The following is a 21580-nucleotide window of genomic DNA, read 5'->3' on the forward strand; positions in this document are numbered from 1 at the left end:
GATTGACCTATAGCCTCGTGTTTTTTAAATCCGGTCGTTTTTTAACCAAAGTTTCAACTGGATTAGGTAATTCGGTTTCAATTATCGTTTCAAACAATCGTAATTTGGCTTCACCAACTTGTAAATTTTTCAAGCTCGAATTTTCACTGATAAATAAATTGTTTTTCGTCGAGTGAACAATTTTTAAGGGTTTTCGATGACGGCCTACAACTTTATAATAGAAATTTTTTATCTCGCACCTAGTGGTCGAAAAATAATTTTTCAAAATTGGTGAAAAACATTACCGAAAACGCTCAAATTTCTCAAACTGATGTCCCCCGGTATAGAGAATTGACCTTCCAAATTTGAAATCGGTACTATAAATAGTTTTTGAAAAAAAAACACTTTTCCGAGCAAAAAAAAAGACCCTGTATAAATAGTTTTGGGCATTTCCTAATTAAATGTGTTATATTATTATTATTAAATGTGTTATATTATTTATATATACATATTCATTTGTATCACCGGTTTTCATTTTCCAGATTTTAAAAGCTAATAATCTAACCCTAAAGTGATTCGAAATAGTTATAAGAATCAGCGGCGGCGATCGGAAAACATTTCTGTGGGGGCACGGGCCATTATTTTTTTATCCAAAAATTCATATACTTCAAACTTAAGCAAGAAAATGTACAGCTCTAAATTTGTATTACTATATATTTTTTTTTAAAAGTGTTCTTTCTTATATCTCTTCCGTCAATGAATACATTGATAACAAAAGTTAAGTCGATATCTTTAGAAACATTTCTGTGTACATGGCTAGATAATTAAGCCTTTCTAGGTCACATACTTAACGAAGGTATTTTAGCTAAAATGGGGTTCACGATGCGGCGATTTTCTGTTGGGACGAATCTATCGAAATCAATTTTACGGTGATATCATCTTAATGCTACCCGCATCTGCAATCTCAAAATAAAAAGACTGAATTCGGAGCCAAATAAAGGCCGTGAGATTATAAAATTTTCCCTGATTGCTGTTTTTCCTCAATTTTATTTCTGTAGGGGCTCTGTCCTCGTTTGTTTTCCCCTGTGGGATCTCGAGCCCCGGAGCACCCACGGGATCGCCGTCACTGATAAGAATGCTATCGACAAGGTGAATATTTTCCAGACGGCCATTTTCCAAGATGGCGAACGAAGTAACCGTCAGATACCTTTAAGATTTTGTAATAGTGTTCTCAGCGTCATAATCAAAAAATTTACCAAATTTCAAAACAATCGGACTATATCATTCAATTTTGAATGCGAAATTCGGCATTGCAGTCGGCCATTTTCTAAGATGGCGGACGAAATAACAGTCGCAGATACATAAGATTTTGTAACCATGTTCCAAAGGCCGTAATAAAACTATTTACCAATTTTCAAACATATCGAACAATATAGTGGAAAGTTACGTGGAAAACCTTTTTGGCTGCCATTTTCCAAGATGGCGGCCAAAATAACGGTTGTACACCAAATAAAAATTACAATACTATTCAGAAAGCCTTAAATGTATAATGTACCAATTTTTAACATTTTTGGACACTTTCATTTAATTTATGACGTCAGGCGTGCTTGTCGGCCATTTTCGAAGATGGCGTCGGAAGCCCACGTTCTAGAGGTGGGGACTTTTAGTATATTTTTTTTGGGGTCCAAAACTACCTATGTACCAATTTTCATCTTAATGGGAAAATGTTCTGGGTCAAGCCCTTTTTTAGTCTATCTGTCCTGGGCTATTAGGCGAACCGTTCAGTGAGAGTAATGAATAATAAACTTAAAAGGTTAAATTGAAACATGTACAGGTCCAAAATGAACTTTAAAAACAGCGAACCTTCCCTAACTTTCGGAGAATTCAACGCAAATCTTACTTTTGGAATTCCAAATTCAATATATATAATATCACAGTATGAAATATAGCTTTAGGCGAACCGTTCAGTGAGAGTGATGAATAATAAACTTAAAAAGTTAAATGAACTTTAAAAGGCTTCCCCTTTAAAAACAGCGTACCTTCCCTAACTTTCAGAGAATTCAATGCATATTTTACTTTTGGAAATACAAATTCACTAAACTATTCACGGAACACATTTGAGCTGTAAGTCCACCATTCAGTGAGAGTGAAGATGAATACTCCATAAAGGGGCTATTTTTAGCAATAGGTACTTTTGTTTTTTTTGGGTTTTGTTTATTTTTTTAGATGTATTATTTGTCAAGGATTAGAATAATGCAAAATGTTTTAACCGCAATTTATTATTTAGAAAGATATGATAAATTTAAAATTGTTACTTGCCAGCAATTTTTACCTAGGAAAATACGACATATTTCGAGATTTTTATACGTGTTGGATGAGGTAGGACTGATGACGAATTAGATTAAACGACAAGATATTACTAAATTTTCTAAACGTGTGCAAACCGAAAATGTGTTTACGGCTTTTTTGGTTTTGTTTATTATTTGTCAAGGATTACAGTAATGCGAAAAGTCTTAACCGCAATTTATTATTTAGAAAGATATGATAAATATAAAATTGTTATTTGCCAGCAATTTTGGGTTAAGTGTAGAATAGCTGCCCCCCACCCGATTTTTTTAAATATTTTTTTTTGGATAGAGGGCAAGATGGGGATTACTTTGATTTTAATTTTTTTTTGGCGGAAATGAATATTAACAAAGATATGCATTTTTAAACATTGGCCTTTTGCAATGAATTTTCCCTAGGACGATGATGACGAAAAATAAAATGTGGAAATGCAAAACATACTAACTTACTTTTTTATTTCAGGTATTTTCGCCGTATTTCAATGCATTTTAGGGGTTTTGGCGGGGATAATAGGTTAGGTTATTTATATTATTAGGTTGTATTAATATCGGGTTGATGATACTTGATGCGTCAGGCTTGGTACTGTCTTCTAGGTTGCGTTATAGATGGCCCTTAGCTTTTTTTAGTATGGGGTTGGGGAGGCGCCGCGCGCCCCCAGCGCTCGAGCGAAGCGAGTGCGCGGCGCCGTCAGGCGCCAATTCTTAGAATACATTCGACATTGTATAAGTCAACATCACACAGACGACATGTAATATGGCATAGTATGGTTAAAAAAGGCTAAAATGCGTTGAAATACGGGAAAAATTCCCAACCCTTAAAAGTTGGTACTGTTTTGCATTTCAGCCTTTTTCTTTGTCGTCATCAGTCCTTTTTTATCCAAAAAGTATTAAAATCTAGTAATTTAAAGAATCGTCCTCGTCATCAGTACTACCTCATCCAACACGTACAGATATCTCGAAATGTCGTATTTTCCGTTGTAAAAATGGCTAGCAAGTAGCAATTTTACATTGATCATATCTTTTAAATAATAACTTGCGGTTAAAACTTTTTGCAATACTGTAATCCTTGACAAATAACAAACCAAAAAACACACACACACACACACACAAAAAACAAAAGTACCTATTGTTAAAAAATCCCCATAAAGGTAACGAGTCAAAATAGACTTTGATCAAACACATTTTCTTCCTACCTCTGTAAAAGACACATTAAAAAAATCGAATTAAAATCATAAAAAAAATCAAACAGTTTTTTAATAAAATACTTACTCTTATGATATATTATCAGCGATACCAGAGATTACTATGTTATAATCTTTAACGTTTGTGTAGAACACTTGATGGACTTTATGGTGACCGATTCCAAACTATTGAGTTATGGCGTCGTACAAAAGAAACTACAAACTGGGCTACCAGATATTTTAAAGGGACTTAAGCGCGGCCAACTTAGATCAGCTTTTTCGCAGTAATTGACTGTGATTGTAGAAATAATTCATCAAATGAAAATAAGGGAAATAAAAATTAAGAAAATAATAATATAATAATTAAAAACAGATAAAATTAACTTAATAATTAAGCAGTTTTGATTTAACACGTAATTTCATTATTTCACGTTAAATAAACTCGAAAATTTAAATAATAATATTCATAATAAAATTAATATTTTGTGGTTCATTAATCATTATCAGCTCAAATACAAATACAGGTGAAACAAATTAAAATTAATTGCTGATAAACGCGCCTCTAGATAGCATTGATGGACGAAACATTTCGGACGAATAGTGGAGATCCATGCGACGTCGATTGGGCTGAATATCGGATGTCGCGAAATTGGTACTACGAGGACTAAAATGGGACGTCCGTTATTCGTCCCGTAGGACGAATTTTGGACGGGACCAAGCTGGGCTCTATGGACCATGCTGGGACGTCCCAGGGACGAGTTGTGTTTGCTGGGGTATTCATAACGAGAAACAGTGACGTAGATAGCACTACCATAGACTGCACAGTGCGTGGTCCCGAAGGTTAGTCAGGGGCGGCGCCAAGATAATTTTAGGTGTAGGCTAATAATGTTCCTCAATTGTGCCCCCCCCCTATATATTGACTTAAAAATAAATTTAGCAAAATTTTATGTATAAACTGAAAATGGTCTTCAATTTGTAAGTGTTTGCCAACTTTTAATTATGAAATTTAAATAGTTTTTATTTTAATGGAATTATATTTTATAAATTGTAGGCTAACTCATTTAAAACAACTTTTTTGTTCAGTCTTTTTTCGTCGAGTAATTTATTTTATTTTCATATTATTATGGTTTTTCAACGTTTACAGTATTAACTATTGTCAAATATTTTACTTCAATTTGAGGTCCTCAAAATCGACTTTAGGTCTAAAGCCCCGTTTTCAATTACGATAAATTTCAGGCTTTTCGTTTTTGCTCTTTTTGACGCGCTTTCATTTCAAAATAAGCTTATATCAAATCCATTTAGATATCTGCTTCTCGTGACAAAAAAGCCGATAGAGAAGCTTCTCGCGGTTGGTTTTGACGCAAAAGCGTGATTTTTGATCAGAAAAATCTTGATTAAAAATGAGGCTTTAAGTCGATTTGTGTGTCCCTAAGTGAAAACAAACGTTAAATAAATTAACTTGTCGGCCCTAGCCATTGTTGCGATGGGTACTCCGAATAAATTGAAATTGGGAAGACCAACAATTGAGTTTCGTAGGAGAACACCGAGACCTGTAGCTAAAAGTGATTGCCAACACATAATGGAAATTTTTCTTTAATATAGTTTTATCCAACTTTAAAGATGGACTTCTTTAAAGAAAATTATAGCAAAGTTAAAGTAAAAGAAATCAAAGACACCATTCTCAGTATTTACAACGACTGCTATGACACTAGAAACGAGCCACTGGAAAATAACGACACCGAGGACATGAATGACTTGTATGCAGTATTTCTCAAACGTCCCAAGAAATACGTGAAAGGGGCTGAACTGCTAAAATATTTAAAAGACGACTTACTGCCTCCACAAACTAACATTCTAGAATGGTGGAAGGTGCAGTTATTTTTGTTGAAAAATTGGAAACAGGGTTGAATCAGTGGCGTAGTTAGATATGTGTCCCAGGACCGGATTAAGCCATTTTTCACCCGGGGGCCCAAGGAAATTTGGGGTCCTAAAACCAAGGGACACTTAAGACAAAGTATCTTAATCAAACTAATCAATGCGCTCCCAACAGCCTTGCGCCTGGGTGCCAGTGCCCCCTTGGCCCCCACCTTTATCCGGCCCTAATTTGGCCGCCAAGGGAGAATCCCTGGATTTCCCTCCCCTCTCAATATATTCTGGATTTCAATCTCTCTTCTAATTACTTTCCGGGATAACTCGTGAACATAAAACATCCCTCCCCCAAAAAAGTGCGGACCGTCCCTTACGCCTCTCTAGCTACGTTAATGGGTTGAATTCTTGTTATTGGATCGACATAGTGCTGATGTGAGGTCAGTAGACTATTGTTTAGTGACTCGTACCTTATATATGAGCAGGGGCGGCTCCAAAACAACTTTGAGGTTGGTTTCTTATTGGTTTTTATAAAAAAAAATAACTTAGAATCCTGCGTGGAGCCGCGCCAGTATATAAGATGCATTATGTTTTTCTGCAACCAACATTATTTTTTAATTATATTGTTAATATGTGTAATATTATATATTTTTAGGGAAATGAAATAAATTACCCCACTGTGAGCAAAATGGCCAGAGACTATTTAGCTATTCAAGGCTCATCCGTTGCCGCTGAAAGATGTTTCTCAGGTGTATCGAATCTAATTTCCCCGAATCGATGTTCTCTTAAGCCAGACAGCATTTCTGCTATGATGTGTCTTAAATCATGGTGGAAATAAGACAATAAAAATTACTGAAATTATTTGAATTGTGAATTGATTGAAAGAGAAACCGAGGCACGATAAATACTTCTCGTGTTACTATATTTTGTGTAATAAATAGAAAAATAACTTTAGTTTGTCATTAATATAGCATTGTACCTTGAAACATTGTGGGTAGGGGGCCATTTAGATTGCAAAATTAATAACTTTTAAGTTACCAGGGAGCAGAACCTGTACCAGAAAAATTAATTAATATGAGTAGTTAATATTAATAAAACTGTATTAAATCTAATTCCCCAACACAACAACAGGGTTCGTACGAAATTTTCAGAATAAATTTCCCTGACTTTTTCAAGTTTTATCTGACCATTTTAAATAAAATTCCCTGAACGTTTTCTACTACATCTAAGAGCATCACGGAGACCTCTATAGTATCTAGAATATTTTATTTACGCAAAAACTAGGATTTGTCTATCAACCTAGGGAATTAGTTTAGTTCCAAGGCAAGAATTTAGGACTTCTACGCGATGTACATTGAGGATTCAGGGAATCGACGAGTTTTTCAGAAAGTAAATTCTCTTACTTTTTGGATTCAATTAAAAATTCCCTGACTTTTTGGGCCTATTTTCAACTTCCCTAACTTTTTCAGGTTTTCCAGGTCGTGTACGAATCCTGAAAAAGAATTCAAAGACGCCCCTTTTACGGATACGTTGCTCGGTTGAAGGGTGCCTTCAGAAACTTGGCAACTGTCTTAGTTTTTTTGGTTGAACTTTTTAGGGCCCCAAGTACCCAAAAAGACCCATGACATACAGCGACAACGAAGGAGCAATCTCCTGATGAAATTAATGTACGATTTACCTTTCTTTGGTCAAAAGCATGAGGGATAGAGAATGTCCACATAATGGGTTCCAATGGCCCAAATTGTGTAAGTGACTACGAAGTGTTCAAGCGGAGAATATGTTCTATCGTTTGATGTACTACTTCCATATTTATCTTTTTGGGTGCGATAGCAGCCAATGCCCAATGTATGGACGAGGAAAATTGGTACGTTTTATTTTGATAGATGCAAACATGCGTATCTACTTCTCAGTGGCGTAGCTAAGGTAAGTGTAACCCAATGCGGAAATTTAGAGTGTCACTCTTGCACATTGAGCGAGGTATTATTTTATTCTGTCGTCAGATGATTCAAGGGCAAAGAGTGTCACCCCTCTTGGCACTCTTTGAGGTTAACACCCAGGGCGGTCCGCGACCCCCGCACCCCGTAGCGACGCCACTGCTTCTTCGAAGGTCTCGAGCCCCATATCGCTCAGCAAATGGAATGTCACTCGTAGCGAGTAATGGAAATCGCGTTAAGGGCGTGGACAAACGCTTCTAAAATACCATTACGTGGTCGCTATGTTGTTAAAATCTGTTACGTACAAAGCTACGAGACTTTAAGTCTAAGGGGAAATGGAAACTACCCGACTCCATTTGTCGATATAGATAAACAGAAAAGGTTAGCGGCTCGCTCCAAATGGCGATTTTTTTTATTTGAACAATGTTTATCCAAAAGCATAAGTCAGTAAAATTACCTTAGTTACACAACACGCTCAACGTAAAATATCCATTGTTTATATGAATAAAAAATAGACATTATCTATAAATATATAAAAAAACTCGTTTTCAACTTCACTATTTCAAAGGATATGTTTAGGAAAAAATGTTTGGTCGTGAACAAAAGTGAAAAGAATAAAAAATCTTGCATATATTTTACTAATAAGATAAGCGAATTCAAGTTTTATCCAAATGAATAATATTTTAAAATAAAAATTATCTTTATCTATTTAACGAAATGTCGATATTTTGTTTAGTTCGTCTTATGAATAATTGCAATTTATTCATTTCTACAACTCTATCCTTAAAGAAATTCTCCAAAAAACTATAAATATTTAAGAATAATGGATATTAGATTCCGAGCACTAATTATAAATTGCAATATACATCAACACCTCTAGCCTACAAGAATGGTGTTACTTTACACAGCGGCTTATTGTTTAAGTGGGACTTTGGTGTTTGTCAACACCCTTATTTTAGCTAAATAGTGTTAATATACACTGAAGTGATGGTCGTGTAAATAGTTTTATTTGTTAAAATAGTGTATTTCAACACGTTTACCAATTTAAATCTATAGCTCATTTTATGGTGAAAATTTTTGTGTTATTTTACACAAATGACCATAAAATTAGTAATTTATAGGGTGTTACAATACACTTTGTTCCAAGAATATTCCCAATGACATTGTAAAAATATAATAAATTACACTGAAGTAGGTGTTAAAAGCCACGCTTTAGGGTGTGAAATATGACCCCGACCACAAAGTGGAAAAAACGTGTTGTTTGACGCCATTCATTTTTATAGTGTAGAAAAGGAGCATCCGCGAACAATGCAGGGTCCCCGGTCTCATCTGGCAGCCATTACAAGGGCTTGTCGAACTCAAAAACGTGTACGAATAAATCATTAACGACAGAAAAACAAGTTTAAAAATACAAAATACTTTTTAAGAAAAGCTTTTATTTTTATCTTTTTAACATTTAGTTTTGAGTCTTTAAATTCTAATTTTTAACATTCCACATTGTTTTAACACTTTCTTAACAATCCCCCCTGGTAATATGATTTTCATAAATAAGAAAGAGTATTACCATAGGATAATTTGTAAACAGTACGACTTTTACCGTACACGAGTATTATTATGATTTAGCTAAAGGGGGCAAAGAAGTAACTCGCGATGGTGCCAAGGGTACGGGCTCGTTTGAATCATTGTAAATAAAAGTTATTGGTCTCGAATTTATGAGTCCCTCAGTTTCTTTGAGCACAGTTTCCATTTCGGAATACGACAATGAGGCACGCCGTAATATATTTTTTATGACGTTTTAACGGAACGAATTAATCGTTCCCAGTATCCACTTCCAAGTTATTCCCCGGGAACCAAAAATAATTATCTAATTTCCGCATTGTTGATACGTTCCCATATTATTTTCGGTGTCTTTATCGCCCAGTTTATCGTTTAATCTTTTGCATTTTAGGCAACGTTTGACGATTGTTCTAGCAAGTTGGCGACCCACTGGGATCCAATATCGTTCTCTAATTTGCGTTATTGTCACATTTATTTCGTCCCCAGTTTTGAAAGAATGGGTGTCCTCAGCCTATTGATAGTTGGTGTCCCCAGCCTCGTGTTAATGGGTGTCCCCAGCCTCGTGCTAATGGGTGTCCCCAGCCTCGTGCTAATGGGTGCCCCCAGCCTCGTGCTAATGGGTGCCCCCAGCCTCGGGCTAATGGGTGCCCCCAGCCTCGTAAGAAACGGTTCCCCCAGCCTCGTGATAATGGGTGCCCCCAGCCTCGTAAGAATGGGTGTCCCCAGCCTCGTGATAATTGGTGTCCCCATCCTCTTTAGAATAGGTGTCCCCAGCCTCGTGATAAGGGGTGTCCCTAGCCTGGTGATAATGGGTGTCTTCAGTTTGGAAGGATGGGTGTCCCCAGTCTCGTGTTAACGGGTGTCCCCAGTTTCGTAAGAATGGGTGTCCCCAGCCTCGTGATAAGGGGTGTCCCTAGCCTGGTGATAATGGGTGTCTTCAGTTTGGAAGAATGGGTGTCCCCAGCCTCGTAAGAAACGGTTCCCCCAGCCTCGTGATAATGGGTGCCCCTAGCCTCTTAAGAATGGGTGTCTCCCTGATTTTATCTGTTCTCGTATGATTTCGTCATACTGCTCCATGTCTTGGGGTTTCGTTTCTAACTTGCCCAATAAGTTAATTGTTCGCCTCTTGGCTACCCCTAAATTATCTCCCATCAAATCTCGATTAAGCTTCCAAGGGAGCGCTACCTCGTAGCGTCCGTCTATGAAATTGATATTTTGCCCAAAGCCACTTAAGACCGTTTCGAATTGATCGGATTTTGTGTCGTCACTATCGATAATCCACAATGACTTTAAATTCAAGAACGCGCGCAATTGTCTAATACAAAATTTTCCTCGGATTGGGCCGCTACGTGGAGAGCTCCCACGGAATTTACCGCTATAAAGGATCCTTCTCCTTCCAACCTTCCCTGCACAGTCCAGCCTAATAAAGTGTTTATGGCCATCAAATCTGGAGAAAGCCGCTTGAATTGGTCGTGGGCTACCACCCTCCAAAAATAATCCGCCCCAATTAAAACTTCAATGGGGGGACCAACTCCCTTGTCAGTTTCACCAATCACATCGGACAACTCTAAATTTCTTTTCATCATTTCTAGCTTAACTTTTTCGCCTGGCACTGCAAATACTGTCCCATTGATAGAGGGAGTTTCTAAGGCTATAAAATTCACCTTCTTACCGGTGATTACCTTTCTAATGGAAACTTTGACCTCTCTGCGCGTAGATTTGATTGGGGTCTCACTTTCAAAGGGAAAAAGGCTCATATTGACTTTACCGACTTCCTCTAATTGTAATCTATTTGATAATGCATCCGTAATAAAACTGCGATGGCTGACTCCATCTAGGATGCACCTTACCCTAACGTTATTTCCCGCCTTATCGCTAATATTGGCTTGGGCGGTTTGCAAGAGAATGACGCTCGAGGCATCTAAACCCGTAGTTAGGGTCGCTGAATTTGGGTTATCAGATTTCGCTTTAATCTGGTCATTTTGCACTGGGTTATTGTCGCTCTGACCTGGTCTAGTGAATTCTATATTCTTGTTTTCATTTTCATCGCATGCTATTTGATGATGTTTTCGCCTACAAATTCTACAATTTTGTATTCTACCTCGGCATAGGTGAGCGGGGTGCCCGGACCTTAAACAGAGGAAACATAGCCTTTTCTTACTAGCAATTGCTCTTTTCTCTGATATTGAAATTCCGGTAGAATTATAAAATGCGTGCTCAGTACTAGCACAAAAACACAATTTCTTTGATAATTCTGATCGTTAACAGCACCGGTATTTAGCGCGGCTGCCGAAAATGGCTTATGAAACGGGGTTTCCGAATTTGGCTTATTAGAATAAATTTTACTAGATTGTCCACTTTTAACATTCTGCTTTTCTAATTGGCTATTGGTTGATTTTGTTTGCGACGGTCCCGCTCTATGGACGGCTAAAGCCCTTTCACGACATTGGATCTCGCCACTTAGGAAGGTCAACAGCAAGTTTATATCCCAAAGCTTACTTTCGTTCCTCCCTCTAGTGTATTGTTGTAAGAGATCCAACTGTAATAAACCCCCACAAAGCCACCAGAAATTCGCCAAAGCTATCGGTCAAACGACCCAAGGATTTCAAACATCTAACCTCTATTTGGCACGTGGCATACAAATTTCTTAGCCCCGTGACGTCTTCCGAAGAAGTTACTGGACCCATTACCCCAAAATTATTTAATCTAGCGCTTATTTGTAAGTCTGGTCAACCACAAGTTTGATTTAAAATTTCTATAGCTGTTAAATAATTACCATCTGTTAAGGTGAATCCTTCGATAGCTACTTCCGCACGTCGCTTTAAATAGGATTTCAAATAATTAAACTTATCTATTAGCGTTTTCCATTGGGAACCTCCGAGTGTGATCCAGATTTGTTGAATGACGTCACTGCTCTCTGTAGGAGGCGCTCGGAGGATTCGCCCTTTTAACTCCCAATGAAATACGAAACGTTTTCGGAGCACTCTTTTGCTTCCCTCCGACTCTTGAGGTGGGGCAGCCGAGATCACTCCTGGAGGGAGTACCTTGGTCAATGGAAGACGACCACCCTCTCGGAGTTGCCCCTTTTTTCCCAATGGAATACGATTTTGATTTTGGAGCACTCCGGGAGTGCTCGGAGGTTGCCAATGTAAAACGCTATTAGATCGATAATTTCTGATTCGAGTGGATTGCACCTTCGAACTGAGTCCAAAACGTTTGCCATCTTTCATAACTGCCGTCGTACTTCTTTATTTCTAACTTCGGGAGTCGAACCGCCGCCGCTGTATGGTACGATGACATCGGTCTCGCCGCCCGAGATCTGGTTGCGAGTTGCTTCTTCTCGTTGATCCACTTTTTCGCTCGTGCTCGCCAAAGGACTGACTTTTCACTGTACAAGTCTTTTTGTAACAATTCGTCGTCCTGCTCCGCATCGGTCATGCATTCCAGTATTTATACGTCCAATTCGTCTAACTTTTGCTCTTTCGCATCTAGCTGCGCAATAGCGTCGCTCAAAACCTTTTCGCAAATGAATGAGGTTTTCTGCAATTCAACGTCAATAACGTTGCAGGCTCTCGTCATTCCAGCTCGTAATGTCTTTCTTTGCTTTTCCAAAAGCGCTAAGCTCGTCATCCTTGTCTGATATCGTAACTGTCCTCTTTATAAATCTATCACGATTTCCCGGGCTTCGGCCCCAAAATAATGTTACTTTTACTCTGGACGGACGTAGCTTTAATTGGGAGAGCTAAACTTAAAGGAAAAGTCCAGGTTGGGTAAAACTTGGATTTATTTGAAAGATCATGTTTAAATAAACTCAAAAATATCAGTCGTAAAATTGTATCTTTTTTTTAATGACGAGAAATTAATTTTTAAACGAGCGAAATTTACCGCCAAGCGATCTGCCATTTTTTGTTTCGGGGTGACGTTTTATTACTTTAATCACGCGCTGTTCGCGCTATAACAGGCTTTAACAGCGCTCTGTTCCCCGCGCGCGCTTGCTCCACGTGCGGTCTGCGGAGGGAAGGTGAAAGAAAATGGCAGCTCGCTTGGCGGTAAATTTCGCTCGTTTAAAAATTAATTTCTCATCATTAACAAAATATACAATTTTACGACTGATATTTTTGAGTATATTTAAACATGATCTTTCAAATAGACCCAAGTTTTAGCCAACCTGGACTTTTCCTTTAAGTTAAAATCCAACGGACTGAAACATTGAACTCTAACGGCACTTAAATAATAACTAGGAACTGGCAAGTAATTATGCGCGTAATAGATTTACTCCACAATTTAAAAACATAACACAAGTTTAATAACTAACAGCACACAGTTACAAATATTCAAGATACGAAAACTTTAGAGGCGCACGATGCCTTTACCCGCACAATGGGCTTTCAAACCAATTCTGCCTTGCCTTTCTTTTCGAGGGACCGAGGAAAGCTCCCAATGACTCGCTTCTTTTTCTTGGGGCTTTCTCTCCCTTTGGTGACCTTCAGTCGCACTCGTGATATTGGGTGTCCCCAGCCTCTTAAGAATGAATTCCCAAACCTCGTGGTAATTAGTGTCCCCAGCTTCGTAAGAACGGGTGTCCCCAGTTTTTTAAGAATGGGTGTCCCCAGCTTCTTGATAATGGGTGTCCCCAGCCTCGTAAGAATGGGTGTCCCCAGCCTCGAAAGATTTAGTGTCTACAGCCTCGAAAGATTTAGTGTCTACAGCCTCGTGATAATTGGGGTCGCCATCCTCGTTAGAATTGGTGTCCCCAGCCTCGTAAGAATGGGTGTCCCCAGATTCGTGACAATGGGTGACCCCAGCCTCTTGATAATGGGTCTCCCCAGCCTTGTAAGAATGGCTGTCCCCAGCCACGTGATAATGGGTGTCCCCAACCGCGTGACAATGAGTTTCCCCAACCTCGTTAGGATGGTTGCCCCAGCCTCTTTCGAATGAGTGTCCCCAGCCTCGTAAGAACCGGTGACCCCAGCCTTGTGATAATGGGTGTCCCCAGCCTCGTGAAAATGGGTGTCCCCAGCCTCGTGCTAATGGGTGCCCCAAGCCTCGTAAGAAACGGTTCCCCCAGCCTCGTGATAATGAGTGCCCAGAGCCTCGTAAGAATCGGTGACCTCAGCCTTGTGATAATGGGTGTCCCAAGCCTCGTGATAATGGGTGTCCCAAGCCTCGTGATAATGGGTGTCCCCAGCCTCTGGATAATGGGTGTCCCGAACCTCGTTAGTATGGTTGCCTCAGCTTCGTAAGAATGGGTGTCCCAGCCAATTGATAATTTTGTCTTCATCCTCGTTAGAATGGGTGTAATCAGCCTAGTGATAATTGGTGTCCCATCCTCTTTAGAATGGATGTCCGTAGCCTCGTTAGAATCGTTGTACCCAGCCTCGTGATATTGGGTGTCCCCAGCCTCGTTAGAATGGGTGTCGCCAGCCTCCTAAGAATGGGTGTGACCAGTTTCATAAGAATGAGTGTACCCAGCCTTGTGATAATTGGTGTACCCATCCTCGTTAGAATGGGTGTCCAAAGCCTCGTTAGAATCGGGACCCCAGCCTCGTTAAAATGTGTGTATCCAGCCTCGTAAGAATGGCTGTCCCCAGTTTCATAAGAATGGGTGTTCCCAGCCTCGTGATAATTGGTGTCCCCATCCTCGTTTGAAACGGTGTACCCAGCCTCGTAAGAATGGTTGTCCCCAGTCTCGTGTTAAAAGGTGTCCACAGTTTCTTAAGAATGGGTGTCCCCAGCCTCTTAAGAATTGGTGTCCACAACCTCGTGATAATTGGTTTCCCCAGCCTCGTTAGATTGGTTGTCCCCAGCCTCGTAAAAATGGGTGTCCCCAGCCCCGTGATAAAGGGTGTCGCCAGCCGCGTGATAATGAGTGACCCCAGCCTTGTAAGAATGGCTGTCCCCAGCCTCGTGTTAATGGCTCTCCCAAACCTCGAAAGAATGTTTATCCCCAGTTTTGTAAGAAAGGGTGTCCCCAGCCTCGTGATAATGCGTCTTTCCAGCCTCATAAGAATGTCTGTCCCCAGTTTTGTAAGAAAGGGTGTCCCCAGCCTCGTGATAATAAGTCTTTCCAGTCTCGTAAGAATGGGTGTCCCCAGTTTTGTAAGAATGGGTGTCCCCAGTTTTGTAAGAATGGGTGTCCCCAGGTTTGTAAGAATGGGTGTCCCCAGCCTCCTGATAATGGGTGTCCCCAAGCCACGAAAGAATAAGTGTCCCCAGCCTCGTGATATTGGGTGTTACTAGTTTCGTGATAATTGGTGTCCCCAGCGTCGAAATGATGGTTGTCTCCAGCCTCGTAAGAATGGGTGCCCCCACCCTCGTAAGAATCGGTGACCCCAGCTTTGTGATATAGGGTGTGCCCAGCCTCGTGATAATGGGTGTCCCCAGCCTCTTATGATAGGGTGTCCCTACTTTCGTCATAATGGGTGTCCCCAGCCTCATGGTAATCGGTGTCCTTAGCCTCTTTATAATGGGTGTCCCCAGCCTCGTGATAATGGGTGTCCTTAGCTTCTTGATAATGGGTGTCCCCAGCCTCGTAAGTATGGTTGTCTCCAGCCTCGTGATAATCGACGTATTCTAGCCACGTAAGAATAAGTGTCCCCAGCCTCGTGATAATGGGTGTCCTTAGCTTCTTGATAATGGGTGTCCCCAGCCTCGTAAGTATGGTTGTCTCCAGCCTTGTTAGAAATGTTATCCCCAATTACGTAAGAATGGCTGACCCCAGCCTTGTAAGGTTTTAGATTTGCGTAACACTTAAAAGACTGTTGAGGGTTAATTACCACTATTCAAATATTTTCCTCTCTTTTGACTTGATATGTTCGGTGTTAGCTTAACTACAGGATCTATAAAAAATTATCTTCAGTTTTTATATAATAAGATTAATATGTACAAAGCACTTGCAACATTACATATATCATCTTTAATGCAACTAGATATTGGAGGAGTCTGATTAATTGATCTCTCTTGGCTACATACTGGTGTTAGACTGACTACTATAGGACCTATAAACAGAAATCTCCTTAATTTTAATATTATCTGATTAAAATACATGTTGTACTTGAGATATTAGTTTTATTACCTGTATCATCTTTAGTACAACTAGATACTGGAAAGTACAAACTTGGTATTTCTGGACTGGATACAACAAGTGTTTTACAAACTAAAGGACCTAAAAATTCTTTCAGTTTTTACATAATATCAAGAACCTATAGAATTTAACTATAACATTTATGTTATACCTGTAACATTAGCTATAGATTCTGTATCATAAGAAATTGCAATTTCACTGGTTTTCTTAGGAACAGCATTCCAAACTAGTCTTGATCTATAAAATAGATTATAATCTATCTAGTTATAACTTAACTAGGCTGCTATATTCTTCTATTTAATATTATTATTACCTCTTAAGATTAAGGAACTGAATATCTTCAAAGTGATCACTACATATTTTCCACTGTTTTTTTATAAACATGTTCCTCCTTTCCCAAAAGATATTCTCTTCCAGCGTTTTTTAACCATACCTCACATCTACCAAGATTATGTAAACATAGCCATGTGATTGATCAAGGCTTAACAATAATCATTTTTTTTTGGTTAATATAAATTACAAACCTCTCAGAATTCCTTGGGAAATTGAAAAAAGAGACCCCTGGCTTTTTTCTTCCTTGTGCATTACTGCAATTTGCGTAAGAACAGTTTTTACCGTCGTAGTATTCCCAATGTTTCCAATCGCTGTCACTGACAGCCGCCATCGCGAAAAATCCGAAAATTAAAAAAACGGGAGTGTTTCAGCAAGTTGACTAGATGGCGATAGCGTCGCGGTTTAAAAATCTAACTTACACCTGTCAAAGGCAGAGTCGGCTCTCCATGTATCCTCCTTGCCCGTAGCGACGGTAGGCACGTAAACCGTTTTCCGGTGAAGAAATGCGCCGGTGTAAGTGGAGAGGGTTCTTGACCGTCACTCGCCACGTAAGATATCGGACGCGAGTTGATAATTGCCTCCGTTTCAGTGAGGACAGTTTCCATTTCTTGATATGACAAAGAAGAACGTCCTAAAATCTTCCTGAGGGTGGACTTGGTTGATCTTACGAGCCTTTCCCAGTGGCCACCCCACCAAGCGGCTTTCTCCGCGATAAAGCGCCACGTTATGCCTTTATTTCCAAAGAATTTTTGGGCATCCTTATTGTTGATGGTTTTCCAAATAAATTTTAGGTCCGCGTCTGCTTAAAACTGCCAGCGTTGTCCGAGAATACCGTGTGAGGAACTCCCCTTCTGGAGATTATCCTACGAAAGACCAGCAAAATATAATACGTATCCAATAAGGGGACCAATTCCAAATGAACGGCTCTAGTAACCGAGCACGTATATAGGCAGATGTAGCATTTCTCCATCTTTCCGTTCATTTTCACGTATAGCGGCCCCGCGAAATCTATTCCGACCACCGAGAATGCTGAGGATTCTTCCATACGCTCTTTTGGGAGTGAAGCCATTGGGGCCTCTCCAGGTTTTGCGATGAATTTTCTGCAAACCGTACATTTTCGGATTACGGTTTTAGCCAGCTGCCTTCCACAGGTTATCCAATATCTCCCCCTTGCTTGAGTTACGGTGTTTTGCACTCCAGAATGCATTACTTGGGTGTGACTTCGGGTCATCAAAAGCTCGGTGAGACGTTGTTACCGGTCCAGAATAATTGGATGCTTCTCATCTTCAGAGAGATCAGCTTGATCAAGACGACCGCCGACGCGGAGCATGTGCTGCCGTAGTATTGGTCGAAGCCCCATAATTGGAGAATTTTTGCTTACTGTTGATCCAGTCTTTAGGCTGTCGATTTCCTGACCGTAATCTATCTTTTGAACGCTTTTAACCCATTGAACTTCGGCATCCATCAACTCCTCGGCGAGAATAGGACCATTTCGCTTTTCACACTTTCTGGTTTTGTTTACGAAACGGAAAACGTAGGCGGTGATACGGAAAGCTTTGTCTATCGAGCTGTAGTTTTTTAGATCCAGAATATTTTGTAAACCGGTGGTTTTTTCGCAGCTAACAGCGAGGACCGTTTTCTTTCTTTCGGATAGGATCGCTTCTAGGTCAACTCCATGACCTTGGCCTTTAGGCCAACAGGACTCTTTTTCTCGTTTTGGGATAGTTTGTCGGCTTGGGAACCTCGCGTCGGGATATCAGCGAGATTTTCGTTGCCTGGACAGTGACTCCAGTCGATCGGATTGGTCAGTTTCTGAATTTCTGTGGCACGATTCTGCACGGACGGCGCTAAAGTTTTCGTCTCGTCTTTCAGCCAATGAAGGGCGGTTGTAGAATCGCTCCACATTCGGACTGGAATTTCTCCTTTAAAGGTTTTCTTGACGGTGTTGACTAATAGCGCTCCCAGCAGGCACCCCATAAGCTCGAGACGGGGGAGAGCAATATTTTCTGGCGTGAGCGGAGCGACCCTAGCTTTCGACGTGACGAACTTGGTTCCAACTTCTCCGTAAGAGGTGACGGTCCGGATGTATATGACGCAAGCGAATGCTTTTCTGCTAGCGTCGCAAAATCCATGGAGCTCTTTTCCGATGATATCTTGAGAGTCTCCGAGGTAGAATCGGTTGATTTTAATATCCCTGACCATTGGTACTTCTTGGCTCCATTTCCAGAAGCCTTCTTTTAATTCATCCGGAAGTTCGTGGTCCCATTGCATCTATTTAATCTTCCACAGTTGCTGGAAGATGATCTTGGCCCGTATGGTGAAGGGTGTCAGCATGTCAAGCGGATCGAATATTCTCGAGACCGCGCTTAGAACATGACGTTTGGTCACCGTCCTTTCTTGGAGAATTTCGGCCAAGCCTGATAGGTCGAAAGTGAATTTATCTTCATCGGAGTTCCATAGCAGCCCCAGGATTTTTTGACTGGAATCGCCTTCTCCTTCGGCCTTGATTACTTCGCCCGTGGAAACGGCTTCGCCGCCCCATTTTTCCACTTTCGCAAGGACATTCCAGCTTCACCGATAATTTTCGATGATGTTTGCGATAATTGATACGCCGCATCCAGGTCCTCCGCGCCGGTGATGTAGTCGTCGACGTATAAATCTTCGTCCAGGGATCGGACGGCTTCTTTTTCGGAGTCTTCATATTTTTTGAAGTGTTACCTTATGGTCGCTGCCAGGATAAAGGGCGAGGCGGTCACGCCAAAAGGTACTCGGCAGAACCTTAGTATTTTGAAGTCGTTTTCTTTTATCCGATTCTCTGAGCTTGGTGGTTTCGCTGGAAGCTCGTTTTACCCCTTGGTGGGCCAAATACTGGGTGCCAATTTCTGGCGTTTCTTCTGGGTGAACTTCCTCCACGATTTCTAATTCCAATTGCTCTTCGATAATTCGCCGATAATCGTCAAAGTATACAGGATCTGTTTTGAAGGTTTTCACTAGCGCCCTCATTCGTCGGGTAGCCCCTGCAAGATTGCTTTGCAGGATTTCTTTCGGTGCCTTCCAGGGGAACTTGACAACGTACCTCCCCTCTTGGTACCTGGTTTCTCTTTCGAATTTCTCGATTACGTCATGATGCGTGATGTCCTTTTCCTTTTCTGGATTTATCCCCAAAGACTCGATTTCCCAGAAAGACTTCAAGGTACGGGATACCTCGGCTTCGTGGACGCTAACCCTCATGGCGGTAACACGGACGCTTTTCACTCCGATGGAATTTGTAGTCACGGGACCTTGTATCGCCCACCTTAACTTGGTTTCGATGGTGACTAATGAATTCGCTAATCGTTGAAATTTATCTTGGACGATGTCGCTATAAAAGTCCGGCCTATGAGTACGCCTATGCTCGTTAAGCTTGGTTCATCGGTGGTGGCTTCGTCGGCTAGTTGATAATTATTTGCATGGACGAAGTCTTCTATTTCTTGGCATTGTACGACGCTCAGGGCATTGCATAGATAGGGAACCTCTATAGCTGTTACTTCAAGAGACTCTTCTGGTTTCTTCACGTTTTGCAAGGTTAGCTTGACGATTCTGCGCCTTTTACTCGTTGGTGTTTCATTCCCGAAGCTTTGTATTTCTATTAGCTGCTCACCGACAGTTGGTAATTTTAATTGACGAGATACGTCTTCCCTGATGAATGAGGCCTGGCTACCCGTGTCGAGGAGACATCTTACGACCTGAGATCTTTCGGACCTCGAGGGATTTCTTAATACAGCTTTAGCTGTTTGGAGAAGGACCGTTTTTTGGCAAGCCACACTTGATACGATCTTGACAGCGGAGTCACTGCTGGCTTCCTTCGAGCGGTCCTCGGTGTAAGGCGACGACTTGTTCGCGTTGTTAGATTCGCAGATCGCGACGTTGTGCCTCTTATGGCAGATTTTGCAGGAGTTGAACTTGGACGACCAGTCCCTCACTTCGTGGCCGGGTCTCGTACACAGGAAGCATCGCCAGTTGTCTTTTAAAAATTTCTTCGAGTGTGTGCTTGGTACAATCCGTGGTGGGATGCGAATTATTTTTGCAAAAAATGCAGTAGATGTTACGGGGAATTACGGTGGTTTGCAGAGCGGCCGCGCTCGACGGACCTGACGGGGTTTTTCCGAGTACTTCGCGTTCACCTTTCGGCGGCTTTGGCTTTTCTAGATTTCGACCGCTTTTCGCGTAATTCGCGCCCGATTTCAACATAGCTGAGGTTTCTCTTCCCTCCACTTCTTTTTGTAAGAACGATCCAAACTCGCGTTATTTCCTTGACTCATACTATACTTTAGCTGGATATCGTCCGGTAAAGCACCGAGAACCGCGGGACCCAACGACACACTATTGGCCTTTAAATCTACACCGAGAGCTTCCAATCTCCGCAAATTTGACGCACACATATCGTACAATTTACGCAATTTGAACGAATCATTAGAACTTTCCACGGGCTCTACTTTTAACACTTTTCTCATTAAGTCATTAACAACTAAGTTCGGCTTATCGTAACGTTCTGTCAAAAGTTTTACGGCAACGTCAAAGTTCTGTTCGGACGCGCGCATTCCGGCTAAGGCGCTCTTCGGCTCGCCTTCTAAGTACGTTAGTAAATAGTTGAACTTTTCTACCTTTGTATAGCAGGTCCTGGCGATGACGGTTGTCTGGAACTGGGACCAGAAACCTGGCCACTCGTTGTAGTCTCCCTGGAATTTGTTGATGGTTAAAGGTGGCAATCTCGGCTCCGCTCTTAGGGTTGGAAACTCTTGGCTGACGTACGACCAAGCCCTTTGGAGAGAGCTCCTAAAGGGGAACGGTGGGCACACAGCAGCCCGCATAACCCGGCGCAGCTGGCACCGGAGATCCCGGTGGGAGCCCAAAAGGCCGGGAGATGGGTCCGCCGTGCCCTCATACGGAGGCCCGCAGCCCCACAGCAGGCTACTCAATCCGCCGAGGCGGCCAGTTTGCCCGGCCCCTCTCCATTAGCCTGGGCTGAAGCCCAGTATTCAGCCCACACCTGAGGTTCCGTACTAGCAGTTTATTTCAATGCAAATTAAACTAACTATTTGGCCATAAGGAACTACACAATTCCTCTCTTTTGGAGAGCTACAAAAAAGGGCTGCCTTTTTGGCGCGCGATCTCATCAAAGTCTGCCCGTTGTTCAATTTCGGGGCATCCCCAATCTTCAATTTTCCGTTGGCGGAGAGCCGTTTTTGAAAAATACCGGACCCTCACGTCACCGGATATTGATGGGGTTTGCCCCTACGTCACTACAGTAAAATAGATAGG

General features: G+C 41.2%; 1 protein-coding gene across 1 annotated transcript; it reads right to left on the reverse strand.

The window, feature by feature from the left end:
- Nucleotides 1-18550: 18550 nt before the first annotated feature.
- On the reverse strand, nucleotides 18551-20859 carry LOC149939193 (uncharacterized). Its single transcript, XM_090179038.1, has 5 exons — nucleotides 20508-20859; nucleotides 19656-20282; nucleotides 19048-19596; nucleotides 18890-18974; nucleotides 18551-18848 (listed from the first exon to the last, which is right to left on the reverse strand). The coding sequence occupies exons 1-5, from the start codon at nucleotides 20857-20859 to the stop codon at nucleotides 18551-18553; spliced, it is 1911 nt and encodes a 636-aa protein (XP_090035164.1).
- Between the last annotated feature and the right edge of the window lie 721 nt (nucleotides 20860-21580).

The sequence above is a fragment of the Leiobunum rupestre genome, chromosome 6, assembly GCF_980474605.1.
Source record: "Leiobunum rupestre chromosome 6, qqLeiRupe1.1.hap1, whole genome shotgun sequence".
NCBI lineage: Eukaryota > Metazoa > Arthropoda > Arachnida > Opiliones > Sclerosomatidae > Leiobunum > Leiobunum rupestre.